The sequence below is a fragment of a genome, unplaced genomic scaffold, assembly GCF_019419815.1.
Source record: "Pyrus x bretschneideri cultivar Hongxiangsu unplaced genomic scaffold, Pyrus_bretschneideri_v1 Contig1, whole genome shotgun sequence".
Taxonomy (NCBI): domain Eukaryota; kingdom Viridiplantae; phylum Streptophyta; class Magnoliopsida; order Rosales; family Rosaceae; genus Pyrus; species Pyrus x bretschneideri.
The window spans coordinates 4,439,720-4,456,349 of record NW_025999390.1 but is presented as its reverse complement, the minus strand read 5'-3'; the positions used below and the strand labels follow the sequence as shown (position 1 = coordinate 4,456,349).

Genomic DNA, 16,630 nt, shown 5'->3' with positions numbered 1-16,630 from the left:
AAAGCTCCACACCAAAATCGTAATACTTTACAATTCAGTATTTATTCACATGTTAAAAAATAAAATACAAATGCTAAATAAGAACAAACAGTTACTAAAAAAGGTTTTCGCATGCACAAAAACGTGTGTAAAAAGACTAGTAACAATTTGGATTTAGGTGTTATTTATTTTCATAACAGATTAAAGTGTTTTTTCATTGTGAAAGAGAGTTTTGAGAGGAAATTTTGTGAGGAATCTTTTTTTTTTTTTTTCATCATAGTGGAAATTTTTGGATGGTACCTACTACTTTGAGTTGAGTAACGAATGATCATTTGGTCCGCCTACATTAGCCTGATTATTATTAGAGGAGCTTTAGTTCAAAACTTATGTACACAATTGTTGAATTTAGGTTACGTTTGGACAACGAATTTACAAGTACCAAGAGATTTAGATACGTAATTAGAATTGACTACAGATGACTTCATTTTTTTTTTTTTTTGAACAAATGATATTATCTATACTAAAAGGGAGAGTGAGTGGGCTAAACCTCACAATGGACCGATAATAATGTGATTAAAATTCATCTTTGGCGAAAATCGAATCTAATACATATCACTTACAAGTGAAAAAAATATCACTAAACCGTAATACTAAATGACTACAAATGACTTCTTTTAAGTAGTCATTTTATAAATCTCTCTAAATGCATTGCATCGACTCATTTCTTAATCCCCGCCTCTAATCTTTTGTAGTTCATTTTTAATTATATTTAGCCCAAGTTAGTTGGTAATGGCAAATCCCCCGTTCAAATGAAACAGAGAAAAGATGTATAGGCTGGAAAGGAAGCCCAACACGACTAGTCCATAACCTGTGGTAATTAGGCCCAAATAAATCACGATTCTAAACTTAGGCCGACGTATCCAACGTAACATTTGGGCCTATTTACGAAGGCATTGGGCCCCCTTGTAAAGAAGAAAGAAATACAACTACTAACGTGTCCTGCAAAATCAAAGCAAAATGCTTCCTCCTTGTAATTCACGGACAATGCTATTCAATCACATGACGTTGATATCACTTTCTTTTTAAGGACACTGCTAGATTCATGGGGTCCGTGTATAAACAATAGCCATTTTGTTTTCTTCTCATGTAGGAAGTGACATCTGTCTGTATTTTTTTTTCTCAGTTTTGTCTTACATAATTTGATAAATCAAACGAAAATAAAGATGATAAACAAATTAGAGTGCTGAAGTTAAAAAAAAAAAACGAGAAAGTGAAAATCAGCGATCAAATGATGAATGAACGTGAACAATACTCTTCCAAATTCTTAACTTTAATTGTAACATGCTTGTTTGCCTTCCTTCTTTAGTTTTGGTTACTCTATGTTTAACTACATAAAAAAAGTTTAGATGAAAGGTTTTTTAGCCAAAATAGTCCATGAGATTGGCATAACTCTTCACTTTGGCCTCTAAGATTTAAAATCCACATAAGTGGTCCCTAAAATTGCTCACCATCAATCACTTTAGTAAATCAAGTGACAAAAGAATAAAAATATAAGAAATCATATTATGCTATGTATGGTAACATGTGAATAGAACGACATTTGAGTATACCTTCTTGTTCACTCAATTGTGATGAATGAATTCTCGTTGTACACGTATTTTAATCAAAGTCGCTCATTTTCTTAATCATTATTTAAAACTTTAGGCAAATACTTCTTGAACTTGAAATTTTTAGTGATGTATGTATAAAATAAATCAATGTTTTATTTGTGAGGATTTTAATTGTTATCATAATCGTTGATTTGATTTTACATATAAATTGACTAAATAGTCTTCATATTAGTTGAAATATTGCAAAAACGACATTTAGATGATTGTTTAAAATGAGATAAAATCGAGTTTTAAGTTTCATGATGTAAAATAAAATTAAAATCGAGATCTAAAAAATAAAGTTGAACGAACATAATTTTAAAGATTAAGTAACGACTTTCGATTTACGAGGATTAAAGTGTGATTAAAATTAGCCTCTGGCTTTGAGAACTTACTTTCACGTGACTCTGAGCTTTTGGATCCGACACCTGCTCCTCTTAGTTCATAGATGCTTTTGTGACCTTTCTGTTCCCCCTCCCTCTCTTATTCTCCATGACTTCTCTGTAAATTACAGACCAGAGAGAGGCAGCTACGCTCTGTTTCTTAACTTTCTTCTACAATGCTCAAGAAATGGCAGCTCCTTTTACTTCTTCTCTCACTCTGCACCTCCACACTTACTTCCTCTAGGCCTCCCCTCGCTCATCCATCTCTCCCACCCGACGCTCTCGCGCTCGTCGCCTTCAAATCCAAAGCGGATTTACATGACGCCCTCCCCTTCTCTTCCAACGCCACCGCCGTCCAGTCCTTCTGCCGCTGGACCGGTGTCCAATGCGCCGCCCGGTACAAAATAGTTCGCCTCGTAATCAAGTCCCAGAACCTCGGCGGCATTTTCGCGCCTGACACCCTGACTCGGTTGGAGCAACTCAAAGTCCTGAGTCTGCAGAACAACTCGCTTACCGGACCGGTTCCTGACCTGGCTGGATTCACTAACCTCAAAACCCTCTTCCTCGACCACAACTCCTTCGCGGGTTCCTTCCCGCCGTCGCTCTCCTCCCTCCATCTCCTCCGAACCGTCGATTTCTCGTACAACAACCTCACCGGATCATTACCGACATTTCTAATCACCGATCTGGACCGGCTGTACTACCTTCGTCTCGAATGGAACCGGTTCACTGGACCGGTCCCGGCGCTAAACCAGTCCAACCTCCAGACATTCAATGTCTCCGGAAACAACCTCACTAGGTGCAATCCCTGTTACTCCAACTCTGCTCCGGTTCGGTGCATCCTCCTTCTCTTGGAACCCATTCCTCTGCGGCGAGATTGTGAACAAAGAATGCAACGATACAACGTTTTTTGGTACTACTCAAGCCCACGGAGCCCCTCCGCCCGCTCGGGCGCTCGGGCAGAGCAGTGCAGAAGATATGCCAGGGCGTTGAGTTGACTCAGCCTAGTCACAAAAAACACAGAAGAACTGCCGTCATTATTGGTTTTTCCTCCGGCGTCTTCTTCCTGATCTGCTCCCTCCTCTGTTTCGCAATGGCGGTGAAGAAACAGAGGACATCCAAAACCCGAAAAGAGGTTAATTCGGCGGGACCAACCGCGACGGAGGAAACAGCGGCGGCGGTCGTGGAAATTGAGGAGGAGCTGGAGCAGAAGGTGAAGAAGGCGCAGGGGATTCAAGTGGTGAAGAGCGGGAGCCTAATGTTCTGCGCTGGCGAGCCGCAGCTGTACTCGCTGGACCAGCTGATGCGGGCTTCGGCGGAGCTGCTGGGGAAGGGGACGATCGGGACGACGTACAAGGCGGTGCTGGACATCCGCCTGATCGCGAGCGTGAAGAGGCTCGATGCCGGGAAGCTGGGTGGGACTAGCAGAGAGGTGTTCGAGCGGCACCTGGAGTCGGTGGGTGCGCTGAGACACCCGAATCTCGTGCCGCTAAGAGCATATTTTCAGGCGAAGGACGAGCGGCTGCTCGTCTACGATTACCAGCCTAACGGCAGCGTCTTCTCCCTCGTTCACGGTAATGTTTCAATCTTTCAGTTGAGTGAGCGAGCGAGTAGCGAGCTGGTTTGACTCGGTTTGTCTGCTGTTTGATTCTTTTGACTATTTTGTTGATTAAGAATTTAGAGAAAATTTTCATTGTGAGGGAACAAGAGTGGTATCCATATTGTTATGTAAATAGTGAGAAATTTTAATTTTTAAGTTATTAAGTTTTTAACGCACATATTTCACTATTTGTATAATGACACATGATGTATCATTCGTGTGCCAGTCACATTGAAAACTTTATAGAGAATTTGAGGGGAGGCAAATAGGAGATTGACAAGTAAGCGTTCTTAAATTTCACTTTCTTTAAATACCACGTTTACGTACTTTTTGGGGTTATCATTCGAATTGGATTATTAGCACATGATTGATTGTACTAGATTTGGTTCGGCGCCGAGAATCTTGCTTGTGATTAAGTGCAGGAATCTGCTGAATTAATTAACCTTGAACCGAGTCCCTAATATGATTAATGCGTTGCAGGGAAATCAACTAGGGCAAGGCCGCTGCACTGGACATCCTGCTTGAAAATAGCGGAGGACGTAGCGCAAGGCCTCTCCTACATCCACCAAGCATGGAAGCTCGTCCACGGCAATCTCAAGTCCTCCAACGTCCTTCTTGGCTCCGACTTCGAAGCATGTCTCACCGACTACTGCCTCTCCGTTCTCGCCACCCCTACCCCAACGTCCGAAGAGGACCCGATTCAACTGCGTACAAAGCCCCGGAGACTCGCACCAACTCGTCAAACGATCACGATCATTATCGACAACGGCGGCAACCAACTCCAAAGTCCGATGTCTATGCATTCGGGGTTTTGTTGGTGGAGCTTCTCACGGGGAAGCCTCCATCGAAACACTTAGTCTTAGCGCCGGATGATACGATGGAATGGGTGAGATCTTTGAGGGAAGATGACCATGACGATGGGCATGATAAGATGGCAATGCTGCTGGAGGTGGCGATCGCTTGCAGTTCAACTTCGCCGGAGCAGAGACCAACCATGTGGCAGGTGTTGAAGATGTTACAGGAGATTAAAAAGGAGACGATATCATCCATGGAGGAGGTTGAAAGTGAATTGAGATGAACACACATGCTAGCTAGCTGGCTAGCAAACTATTTGTAGAAAAGAAATAGATTTATCACACATGATTATGATATATTAGTTATTAATGGTCACTTTTATCTCTGCTACATTATTTGTGATCTTTTTCCATCCGTTCACGGTTGATGAATAGTGCTGGAGAAATTGATGGTCACTTTTATCTCTGCTACATTATTTGTGATCTTTTTCCATCCGTTCACGGTTGATGAATAGTGCTGGAGAAATTGAGTTTTAGTATATAAGATATGTTTGTTTGGGGGGGGGGTGATAAATTATTGTGGCTGTATTTCAGATCATTCAAAAATTGTAATATGAGAAAGTTTAACACATGACATTGTGTCCTAGTGTTGGAGAAATTGAGCTTTACTATATAAGATATGTTTGTTTATGGTGGGGAGTGAGGGGGGGGGGGGGGTGATAAATTATTGTGGCTGTATTTTAGATCATTCAAAAACTGTCATGTGAGAAAGTCTAACATGTGACACCGTGTCCTAATTTATAAGGTAATGATAAGGACAGTGAGCTGTGTGAAAGTAATGTATAGGGACAGCCTAACAAGGTGTAAATTCAAATGATGAAGAGCTATTAAAGTTGAGAGAAATTAGGTGGTGACATGAAGGCAGCATATGATTGTGCTTTTTAACTGGTTACATTCTTGCTATTTTTATAAGATTCATAACGTTACATGGACTTTACAAGTGGTGGAGCGTGAAAGCCATCATGGACTTCACAGATCAACACCCATATAATCAAGGGAATGTGAAATCGTAACACTATGTGACGGGTTTTTCGGTGATGTAAATTCCTCCACGCTCACAATTAAGTGGATCCGCCCAGTTCTGCCCTGGTCCCACTCAACTCGTGTTGGATAATATGTATAGGAGGGTCCATCTGATGACAAAAAAAAAAATGATTGTTGAAAAATATGTATTGGACTGGAAAACGTGACAGGTCCAAGAAGCCCAATAAATAAACAGGCCCACAAAGGAAGGATCTGAAATGAAAGCCCATAACATGAAAACATCATAATATCCGCGAGAGAGATGGCTGAGGAAGCCGACAGCTTTAACCTGAAGAACTTGCTAGAATCCTCCACCTTTCTTTCATCAAACATTTCCTCACCCAACAAATATATAAATATTAAGACCAATCCGAACTCGGCGTACAATTTCGGGATTAGAGAATGCCACCATGAACCATACGGACACGGAGATGATGGAGACGGCGGCGCCGTCCAACACCGGCCAAGGCGACGTCGTTAGGGACTTGCTCACATTGTCTCGCCAGCTCCTTAATCAAGGCAAGCCTTCCCAGGCCCTTCAAGCGGTAATCTTCAACTTCATTTTTTATTTATTAAATTTTTATAACTTATCAACTTCCTCCCATTTTCCTTCTGTTTGATTCGCATCGTCCATGGAATTGAGTAAAACTGATTTAATTCTCATTAATGCGATTTGAATTTTAGGGTTTATACTGTCTTCCCTGCCAATTTTGTACTGATTTTTTTTTTTTTTTTTTAAAGAAAATGATTGGATTCATGCCTGAATGTGTAAAGAGAACATTACTAGTTATAGTGTGTATAAATTTGGAGCAAAAGTAGATATGCGTGTTAGCATATACAGGATTTCGAAGTTGAACACGAAGGATTGGCGTAAGTTGTTGGATGAGGAAAGATAATTATTTACTTGGTAATTGTCTAGTAGGAGTAGACGAGTAGTTAACTGTTGACAAAATGGTAGTGTTGGCCGGTGGTTATGGCGTTTGGGGTCGTGATTTTGGAGATCACCAAGCACCGCCTTAGAGGGAGCTTCGTAGTGAGAGACTTGTCTAGATGTTGGTACCTCGTTTGTGTGTCTGATGAATGTATGTAGATGCTCCTGCGGTCATGTTAAATGTTAAACATGGAGCTACTACGAGTACGAACAGATAACATATTTATGTTGTTACAAGTTTTAAGAATCAAGAGAAGTGTGTCCATGATGCTAATTTCGTTTTCGGAACAGGTTGTTATGGCAATGAGAACAAGGGGTGGGGAAGAGGCTGTATTTCAGTCCTTGCATCGTGCTCGTGAGCTGTACAGAAGTAGATTGCAAGAAAGTGCTGCTGCTGATCAACTAGCTTCTTTGTTTGCGGAGTGTGCAATTGCCGAAGCTCATCCTTTTACGACTGAACCAGAAGCAGCAGGTAACGTGGGTGGTCCGTCAGTTGGTGCTGGACCTGATGATCAAGGAAGTTCCATACTGGCGGAAACTGGCAGGATGCAGGTTGTGTTGGATGCATTTTCAGATGGGAGTAGCTTCATTTGTTTACAGTGTGGAGGTCTTGTTAGCAATCATCGCAAAGACGAGCACTACGCATACTGGTGTTGCCAAACTTGATGTACAGATACAAGCCCACTTCTGCAATGCTACTCTCATCGCGTGTGATTCTGTACTATCATTCCACTTCTGTGAGCCTCTGATGGAGTAGCTACTACTGATCCCAGCTCCTCTCAAATGGTCCGCGTTGTTAGATATTGACCATCAGCAAACAAAACATATGCATATTATGGTTCAGTTCAGGTTGTCCAGATTGTGTATCGGTTGGTTTGGAATGTATCGATAAAATACCTTATCTTGTATCAGTTAGTTTAGAATCTTGTAATACCTTGTAGTAATCAAATTTTTTTCACAAGAAAATACGGCAACGTGGTTCAACTTTCTTTTTGGGTACAAATGGTGTTCTAATCAAGGTCTCTATGGATGGTTAGTAACATCGCTCGTGAGAAAAACGTGGGTAGGGACACTCTGACTCACGTATCCATAGGGGCATCTCTTACAAAAACATGAACTCTCTCTGTATCTTGGTCCCATCCGATCTGACCTATGCTGATCTTACCCGGTGGGAGAGCTGCCTTACCGAACTTTTCTTGTTGCTCAGGCTTAGGTGGCTACGTCGAACCGACGATTTCATACGTATATGTCATACAAAGGGAAGGATTTATTACAGATAGGCATACAAGAAGCAATCTCTGCCAATGGAATAACTATAATGTTTACACAAGGAACAAAGTAATCTACAAAAGAATTTTCCCTTTCTTCGAAAACTTCGATGCAACAGAAAACGCTACACACAAACGACATTCTAAAAATGAACGACAAAGAGAGCCTTTTATACATATTTCTGTAACCTGAAGGATTTTTCCCCTCAAGTTGTGTTGTTATTAACAGAAAGGTGCTCCCCTCAAGTTGTGTTGTTATTAACAGAAGGTGCTATAAAATTACATGGCTCAATTTCTCCGTTCACTAGTATATCACCACTTGCAGTCTTGCACCATTGGTGTCGGCTTCTAGCTACACAGTATATCATCGGCAGCATCAACACGAATTTACAAGATGCTCCGAGCGCAGTAACCATTGCAAAACTTTCAATAAAAACCCATGCTTCCCAAAATGATCTCCATGACAGTAGCAAATATCCTCAACGGCTACTTATAGCACACTGCATTATTCAAAACAGTCAAAGTAGGTTAATCGCTGTGCTAAGCCATCTTGTTGAACAAGTTATTTTGATACATACGAGATTCTCAATCATAACTTTTGTGACTTTATAGTACCTGTACTTGATTCTCGAGTTCCCTATGCTATGCGTTGGGATGATGCTTATAGGTCAAAGATGAAAATCGGGCAACAATAGGCAGATGACTGCAGAACATTACATCACGATTGACCTAGTAAGCGAGGTTTGGTCCTGATGATTGTTTCATCGCTGTGCCTAATCCATTCCGAGAGTCTCCAAGGCTTCTGCCATTTCCATTTGAATTGTACTAACCACTGGTGATGACTCCTCTTCCACCTCCATAGCTTCCCAGCTTGCCCTATAACTGCTAGTTTTTTTGTTGGCAAATGCCCAATGGGTACCATCTGCAATAACAGAAAATCGCACTTTCTTAGCTTTCTTAGCCAAAAACAGAAAACAAGTAACAACTCTGCAATTGAAAGGAGGATGAAATTGACCTTTCGTGTCTTATCTATGAAAGCTATTGATTCTCTGACTGAGCCGTTGGCGATGCCTGCTGTATATTTCAGCTGTTTATGTGCTGGCACGGAGATTGGGGACAAGGGACCATTCGTGTCATCAGCAAAGTGTTTCAGTGAATTCTGTGAGTTCTCCTGATCATGGCCAGCCTAAAAGTAACAAAGATGCACACAAAAAAATCATTCACATACGTTAGCCAAGGTTAAGAAGAGTACAAGAAGAAATGTTACACAATAACTAATATTCTCACTGAGGCAGATGTTGCCAATGCAGCTGCAACAGCTTGCTCTCTCACTTTTAGTTCCTTCTCAACTTCCTTTCTTCGTGTCTCACTCTGCCGCAACAAACCTACGAGTTCTTTGAGATGCTCCTTCATTTCATCGATTTCCATTTCTTTCTCCCACAACTGGCACCTGTCGGCATGTGGAATGATATTTAGAATTTCGTAACACAAAAAAAAGGTAAAATAAAACCAGGCCAGACTGATACATCAATATTCGTATTGCATCTGCAAGGAAACAAAGGTTAAATAAAATCATTCAGAACACATCGAAACACCTTGTATCTGCAAGAGAATTGAACATATATTGAAGCAAGTTCTTTGCATCTGCCATTGAGCGCAATTGGTTCCAACGTCCACGGTTGGTAAAGGCACGCTCCCGTTCTTCTGCCTCTGAAAGTTGTGATGCCATTGCTACTATGGAGTTTGATGTTATGCTAAGCATGTTCTCAAGTGAAGATATTCTGGCCATTCGTGCATTAGGTGACATGGAGGATGCTCTGAACAAACAAAATACATAAATAAACCACCAGAGAGTAAGATTAAAATTTTTAGTATTCTATATGTTTCATGCTAACCATTACATCAGATTGCAAACTGTAAAATGTGGAAGAAGACAGAATTATGTATACATAATTGTTTAACATCAAACATACCGGGCAAAGCCATTCTTTCCTCTTGGAGGACTAAGGCCCTTCGAAGCAAATTCGTTTAATTGTTTCAGCATGGCCAACTCTTCTGCCAGTGCAGCTCGTCTGGATATCACAGCTTTTAATAACTAAAATCTCCAAAAATATATCTGATAAATGCAAGTATTAAATGAACATATATTTATTCTTACACTTGACTTTGTTTCTCATATTCATGACGAACTTCATGCACATTCACCATAACTTCAAGCTCATGATCAAGCCACCGTTGTAAGGATTTCTCGTTGCCCTAGTGGTGCAACTTGAGTTAGAAGGATTCAAAATCCAAAGGGAACAACAGAAAACATATGGAAAGAAGAGGAATCAAAGAGCATTACCTGTTGATGTGTCCCGTTTCCATTGGCAACAACTGGTAAAAGTTTACACAATTAGAAAGTTTAACAATAAAGGAGAAGACCTGTGCTGTGAAGTGGAAGCGTGAAGACCCTATGTTATAAAGATGGCATTTCTTCTCATATGAGGTAATTTTAGAACTTGGTGATTACATATGAAGGTGAATTTCATCTTTCAATACCTCCTTGGAGATAACGAATGCAATTATGAATGCAACGAGTGTCCAGGACTGCACAATAAAAAGCATACCTGAGTTGTCACGAGCAGAAGATTTACGAGCTTCTAGCAATTCTTTCAGCCTCTTGGTAGCCATTGCGGCCTCTTCAGTCTTTCTTTGAAGAACCTGAAAGAATGGACAGTATTTAATTCAACTACCATAATACTATGTCACGTACCATGGAGCTTGTAATGAAGGCAGCAATTTGGATAATATTCCCAAACTAGGTTTTCTATTAATAAGGGAAATAAGCAACTGAGATATACTCACCATTTTCTGGCGTTGATTTAACGCTTGCAGCTTATGCCTTTCATATTCATTTCTCCTCCCTTCTTTCCGTAACTATTATAGCAAACATAAATCAAGGTAGGGAGCAATAATTAATAGAGGAAATCCAATTCAGACGAAATAATTAAAACATTGTCATACTCATTTCCACCCTCTACTGTTTTATGCATATACTACCTAATAAGCAAATATACAGGTAATTGGGCTCTAAATCCTACTGCAATTTCCAATTTGCACTCGCTCCATCTGATAGATTAGTACAGAGTAATAATTCATAGACTATATACTTTTATGTAAAATGGCAGGAGCTTCAGTTCCATTTAACTTTAAAAGTTCAGAGAAAAAGAAAAGGAAATGAAGAAAGCAAATACCTGCAGCAATTCCTTCTCTCGCGAGGCTTTCCACTGCCGAAATTGTTCTGCCTCTTGTTTTATCCTTTGTTGCAGTTGAACCTATTATTGAATAAATATGTAAACCATATGAGTAGATGCAGAGAAAATTTTAGCCTTGATAGGAAAAAAGTATGAGTAATGAGTCTAAACCTTTTGTGCCTTTATAGACTGGATTTCATCTTGCAGCCGCTTTGCTGCTTCATCACTTTTTTGTTTTTGCTTCAAAAGTTGAACCTGGCTTTCTTGTTTCTTCTTAAGATCCAAAATCTGGTATAAAAACATTGAACAAGATGCCACAATTGGATTACAACGAAGTCCACTGCTTGTCCAAAAGAAACAACAATCTAGTAGTAAGAAATACGGTTACCTGTCCCTCAAGTGCCTTTAACTTCTGGTTATGAACATCTTGCAACTTTTGTGTTTGTCCATCACCAGCAGAAAGATTTTCAACTTCACCCAGCAATCGGTCCCTCTCTTGCTGCAGCATGAAACAAGGACAAACTTGAATATCGGTTCTCTCCAGAATAAGACCATCAAGTATAAAGGTTTTAAGTGAACCTGCACAGTTCTTTTCTCATCTTCTAGTTCCAAAATTTTCTTTCCAAAATGCTGCTTGAGTGCCAGAGTGTCGGACCCTTCAAAAAATTTCATCTCCGACTGCACAAGCGTCAAATGCAAAGTTACACATAAACTCTGTGATGACATTAATGTGATTTTGATTTAATACAGAACAATATACATACGTAAATGATACCTCTTTTTGCTGTAGACGTTTATTCAATTCATGCAACTCTTTGTCCATGGTATTTTGCAGAAGGTTGTGCTCCCATTCTTTTGCTACTTCTTCATCAATTTCCTGGGAATCGCCTGCTAAAATAGGAAATTGTACCATACGTAAAATAGCTCCACTTTAATGAACTTCCCCAACACTATCGATGCACATGAGCTATAGCTTATTTGCGAAAACAATAACAAAATTTACATAGTTGCAGATGATTTAATTGTGAGAAGAAAATGTTGTCGACAAAGTCCTAAACCAGAGATAAGCAATACCTGTTATCGCATCACCCATTTGATAGTCAGCCGGTTCTAAACTTTGCAAACCCCTTTTTAGGCCATCGCTTTTGACAGAGCAGGGGCTATCATCCTGCAAAATGAAGTTTTAGATCTGCAAATCTATCTTTCTAGTTGGTCATACATAGTTTACAATAAGAAACCAAGACAAGTTACAAGTCAAAATAATATATATTAGTACTTGAAAGAAACAAGATGAAAGAATAGCGTCAATCTCTACTAGAGCATGTAACACATACTTGAGAAGCTCTTTCACATGGCTCTACACCATTGCATCTACTGCGATATTCATGAAGTTCCCGACAAAGATCCTCATTAGCAGCTTCAAGCCAAGTAATTCTTTCCTTGAGAACCTAGATAATTAGTAAAATCACTTAGAAAATGATATATTCATACCTAAAAATGTGAAAGAAAATGACAAGGACATCTATTCCAGTAATAAAAAATTAGTCACAGTTTTATCAATTGGGGTTTTTTTTTTAATGGAGCTATACAATAGTACAGCTGGGGTAACTCTGACCGTCAATGGAAGAAATCAGACATAACGCTTCACAGAAATCATACCTGTACTTCATCAGAAGAAGATCCTCCTCCACGTGAATAAAGTTCAGCTTGCAAAAACTCTAGCTGTTGGCGCATCTTTAACATTTCATTGGACATGGGATCTCTATTTACCTGTTACAACAAATCAGAAAAGCCACATAAATGACACCGTTACAAAAGGTAGAAATTCTGTACCTAGTATCTACAATGGTAACAACTCCGAATGAAAACCATGGACAAGCTTCATTCTGAACAACTTACGATAGGCTTATTTTGGATATTGCGAGCACGATTTGCATACTTTAAAGTGTTCAGGGTTTCTTCAGCATTGATATCAGCAGGACTGATGCAGGCTGTGTGACATCAGGAAAAACATGGCAGTATCATGTATCATGCGGACAGACGGATATAATAATCAGCAGATAGGTGCTTGTAACATCCCTTCCACTGTCATTAAGCAAAAAACTTTCTAACCTAATAAAGTTACCTATCATAACAGTTCGACTGTTACCACCAAGCGAATCCTGCAAAAATCATTGTATTTAGTATAAACTTAAAATATAATAAAAAAAGAAAAGAAAAGTTCATAGGAGCTTCGTGGACATAATATTTAGTATAAATTTAGTCAAGAACATTTTGTCAAACACTTTACCACAAAATTCTACAAATTCTTGAATGGAACCAAACCTGCAGAAGCCGAGTAAGTTTACTATCTCGATAAGGCACATGAAGACCTTCTTTGCGCTTCTTCTCATCACCAAGTGCACTGATAACATTCCCAAGGGCAAGAAGACCCTTATTAATATGAACTCCTGTTTAATAGAAAAGAACATTCACATGAAAATGTATGACAGAAATGCACTTTAGATACAAAAAGTGATAAAAGAATGGTATTTACCTTCCTTAAAACGCATGCCATCGGAACCTGTCCTCTTGGCTCGCTCAGACCCAGCAAGATCTACTAAATGCAACTTGGCGCATAGATATTCTTCATTCATACTCTCATTAAGACCGTTGTTTTCATTACATGCCGAGTTGACCTTATGCATTTGCTCTAATGTAATGGTGAAGATGGCATGTGAGCGACTGTAAACATAAAAAGAAAAGTCACGAGTCATTAATTGAAACCAGTGGCACATACTGAATGTATTTTAAGTTTATAAAACCTTATTTTGGAAAGGACCAACTCTTTCTCAAGAATTAGAAGGCAAAAATATTGTCTTTACACATTTAATAAAAATTTCAGAAAAAAAGGTAAGTCTTTTAGCTCAGCGAAGAACTAATACCAGTTGATGTACATTCCCCAAAAGCCTTAGTCAACTAGTTTAAGCCATTGTAGTAGCAAAAAATCACCGGATTCAGGAGAAATACATAAAACTTCAATGAAAAGGAAGGTGCATAATTTACCTTGATTGATTGTTCATATTTGTACTCCCTGTTGCTCTGCTCAATGATCCTTGTTCCAGACAAGCAGCCATTTCTTTTAGTGTACTTACACTGAGTTCAGTGGATCCTGCCAGTGTAATAACACCATTTGATGATTCTCGAATTTGTATTGGTGGCTTTCCAGGGGATGCTAATTTCACCACATGCCCGTTGGCACCTTCTTTTACACCTTCTGGTTTGCTCAAAAAACTAGGATCGAGCAAGTCTCGTACTTCTTCTTTTAGAATCTGCGCATCAAAGTCTCTTAGTTAGATTTAAATAATGCAACGCAGCTACGTAATAGTCCAAAAGATTGTAAAATCTTTTAACAAGATTGAGAATATAACACACTTCGACAAACCTCAATAAAAGATACATGCAACTGGAATTCAGTTTGATGCTTCAAATTTTCAATTTTGCTGAACAGTACATTCATAACTTGCGGGATAATTCCTGATTGGCAACCATCTCTAAAACCAGTGCCCATGGTATATGTTTTTCCAGAACCCGTCTGCAGTAGAATTAAGAGGTTAACACAAATGACAGTAAATTGTAAGGTAAGCCTATATAAAAACAGTAAACTACAAGACATGCAATCTCGGCTCTCCAAGAAAAATGTAACCACCTGACCATACGCTAGGACAGTAGCATTATATCCGTGAAACAAACCATCCACCAGCGGAGCTATACGTTCTTCAAACATTGCAGATGAGGGAGAACCGGTACTCCCATAGACATTATCAAAAGTAAACGAATGCGTCCCAATTTGTACCTGCACCATTGTCACAATCAGCTCGTAGATTAAACATAAATACTCGTGCTTTTGGTCCTTTGCACGCATCAGCATTGCTCAAGTTGTTAAGAACCTTGAGACTTGAAGTAATCCCAGAGTACATAAGATTCAAAACCAACAAATGTAACAGGCACCACACATTCCAAATACGAAATGAGAGAAAAAAGTATTTAATTTAATTTTATAAAAGGGTCCCTTTTTGCTCGCAAATAATTAAAACCAACAGAAAATCTGCCAAAATGTTAGCAAAACCCAGAAAGAAAGTTTGATTTCCAGGAAAAGTCACAAGTTTTCGGGATTGAAATAAAAGGAAATGCGGTCATGACTCATTAGCTTCCCTCCCAACGTCGGCCAATCAATAAGTTGTGACTTGAATCTCCATCCCGTAGTTTAGATTAAATTAGAATATCCCTCAAATCAAATAATTCCCCGTTCTTCAAGTTCTGGAACTCGATAAATTACACAAATTTAAGGCGAATTTTGATCCGAAATCAGATTGCCAAGTGAAGCATGCAATCCTGATGCTCACTCAGTAAGCACATTTGGATCTAGATCTCCCAAAAGTTCGATTCTTCGAATTCGGTTAGTTAATCTAGAACACAACTAGTTACCTAGAGAGATAGAGGTAGAGATAGAGACACAGAGAGAAAGCGGTAGAATCAATGGCTGAGAGTGAGATTGCGGAGGTTGTACCTGAGGCTTCCCAGGGACGACAGTGACGCAATCTTTACACCCCTGAAGCTTCTCGTCTCCGATGAGCGGCCGGATGTGAACCGCCACTTTGACGCAGCAGTCCTCTCCTGCCGCTTCCATTGCTACTGGGGAAGATAGCCAGATAGCTAGAGAGAGAAAGACAGACAGAGGGGAGAGAGAGAGAGAGAGAGAGAGAGAGAGAGAGATGAAGAATTCAATACAAAAAAGGAGCAGAGAGAGAGGTATCAAACCGTTCTCATTTTCTGAGCAATCGGGAAAGTGAAATGACAACTACACATGAGCCAGAAAAAAAAAAAGAAAAAGAAGAGGAGAGAGAGTGTAGAGAGAGAGAGGGAGGGAGTAGAGAGAGAAAGCTGAGCAGCTCAGCTGGTTGTGACGAGGAAGGAGCGTTGGAGAGAGAAAGTAAAAATACTGTAAGAAGAAAGGAGAGGGAAGGGTAGTTGGGGAAATGAGCGGGTAACTGCTTGCTGGGACAGCCACCCGTATCATTTTTCCTTGCGCTTCACTCCTCTCACAGTTCTCACCCCCCCCCCCCTTGAAAATTTTTGTGCCACTCTTTCCCAAAACGCCCCTTCACCTGCTTTTGCAATTGCAACGGTCTCTCGTCGCACACCCTTCCCGCAAGGGAGTGTGTCCCGGTGTGATTTCTCACTTTTGCCCTTTTGGACGGAAAGAATAGTCCCACACAAATTAGACACAGCCAGCTGGTGATCTCCCACATCACATGGCCTTTTAGAGTCCATAACCCTGCTGGGCCTCACACTCTCTCCAGTCATAGGAGAGATTTTTCAGTGTCATCCTCACATGGAATGATATACTACTTGTCGCTATATAAATGGTAGAATATGTGTGTTAAAATAGTTAATAACTTAAAAACTAAATTTTTTTACCACTTACATAAAAACATGTGATATACCATCCGTATTTTCGTCACAATTAAAAATTTCTCTAGTCATAGACTCCGTTGATGATGGTCCCACGTTTTACAGATTTTGTGGCAGTTAATAGAAGAAGAAAAAACTGATCTTTTTCTAGTTTTGCCACTTCAGTGTATCATGTTCCGGTGTGACTTCTTGAAAACAACAGCTCACCTTGTCCTCTTCATACTTGAATTTCTTTGAACCAAAATTTTTCTAT

General features: G+C 39.8%; 3 protein-coding genes across 4 annotated transcripts; 2 read left to right on the top strand and 1 right to left on the bottom strand.

Annotated features, from left to right (window-relative positions):
* The first annotated feature begins 1,876 nt into the window (after positions 1-1,876).
* Positions 1,877-4,876, top strand: LOC103950486 (probable inactive receptor kinase At5g67200). Its single transcript, XM_048580622.1, is given in 5 exon segments — positions 1,877-2,808; positions 2,810-2,989; positions 2,991-3,585; positions 4,092-4,304; positions 4,307-4,876. Coding segments are annotated over 5 exon segments (1,992 nt in total). The 5' UTR covers positions 1,877-2,187; the 3' UTR covers positions 4,690-4,876.
* An 878-nt stretch (positions 4,877-5,754) lies between these two features.
* On the top strand, positions 5,755-7,408 carry LOC103950495. Its single transcript, XM_009361713.3, has 2 exons — positions 5,755-6,033; positions 6,711-7,408. Exons 1-2 carry the CDS (start codon positions 5,899-5,901, stop codon positions 7,083-7,085), a joined length of 510 nt encoding a protein of 169 aa, XP_009359988.2. The 5' UTR covers positions 5,755-5,898; the 3' UTR covers positions 7,086-7,408.
* Positions 7,409-7,702: 294 nt separating this feature from the next.
* LOC103950503 (kinesin-like protein KIN-4A) lies at positions 7,703-15,981 on the bottom strand. Of its 2 annotated transcripts, none has more exons than XM_009361732.3 (26): positions 15,473-15,981; positions 14,612-14,758; positions 14,348-14,497; positions 13,969-14,234; positions 13,460-13,647; positions 13,249-13,373; positions 13,049-13,085; positions 12,823-12,914; positions 12,583-12,693; positions 12,258-12,371; positions 11,998-12,091; positions 11,699-11,811; positions 11,503-11,601; positions 11,312-11,422; positions 11,095-11,211; positions 10,924-11,004; positions 10,535-10,606; positions 10,297-10,390; positions 10,032-10,063; positions 9,846-9,943; positions 9,661-9,759; positions 9,283-9,504; positions 8,975-9,137; positions 8,703-8,873; positions 8,303-8,609; positions 7,703-8,187 (listed from the first exon to the last, which is right to left on the bottom strand). In XM_009361732.3, the coding sequence occupies exons 1-25, from the start codon at positions 15,590-15,592 to the stop codon at positions 8,406-8,408; spliced, it is 3,120 nt and encodes a 1,039-aa protein (XP_009360007.2). In that variant the 5' UTR covers positions 15,593-15,981; the 3' UTR covers positions 7,703-8,187; positions 8,303-8,405. The 2 variants fall into 2 exon arrangements, with proteins under 2 accessions (XP_009360007.2, XP_009359998.2); XM_009361723.3 differs by having other exon boundaries at positions 11,699-11,814; positions 15,473-15,980.
* Positions 15,982-16,630: the final 649 nt, after the last annotated feature.

Excerpts from the sequence above, each read along its gene's own strand:
- LOC103950495 (XM_009361713.3), top strand. The coding sequence starts at position 5,899 with ATGAACCATACGGACACGGAGATGATGGAGACGGCGGCGCCGTCCAAC. Across the intron at positions 6,034-6,710 it reads CTTCCCAGGCCCTTCAAGCG|GTTGTTATGGCAATGAGAAC; the intron begins GTAATCTTCAAC and ends TTTTCGGAACAG.
- LOC103950503 (XM_009361723.3), bottom strand. The coding sequence starts at position 15,592 with ATGGAAGCGGCAGGAGAGGACTGCTGCGTCAAAGTGGCGGTTCACATC. Across the intron at positions 11,423-11,502 it reads ATGAGAAAAGAACTGTGCAG|CAAGAGAGGGACCGATTGCT; the intron begins GTTCACTTAAAA and ends TTCATGCTGCAG. Across the intron at positions 9,505-9,660 it reads GGAAAGAATGGCTTTGCCCG|AGCATCCTCCATGTCACCTA; the intron begins GTATGTTTGATG and ends TTGTTTGTTCAG.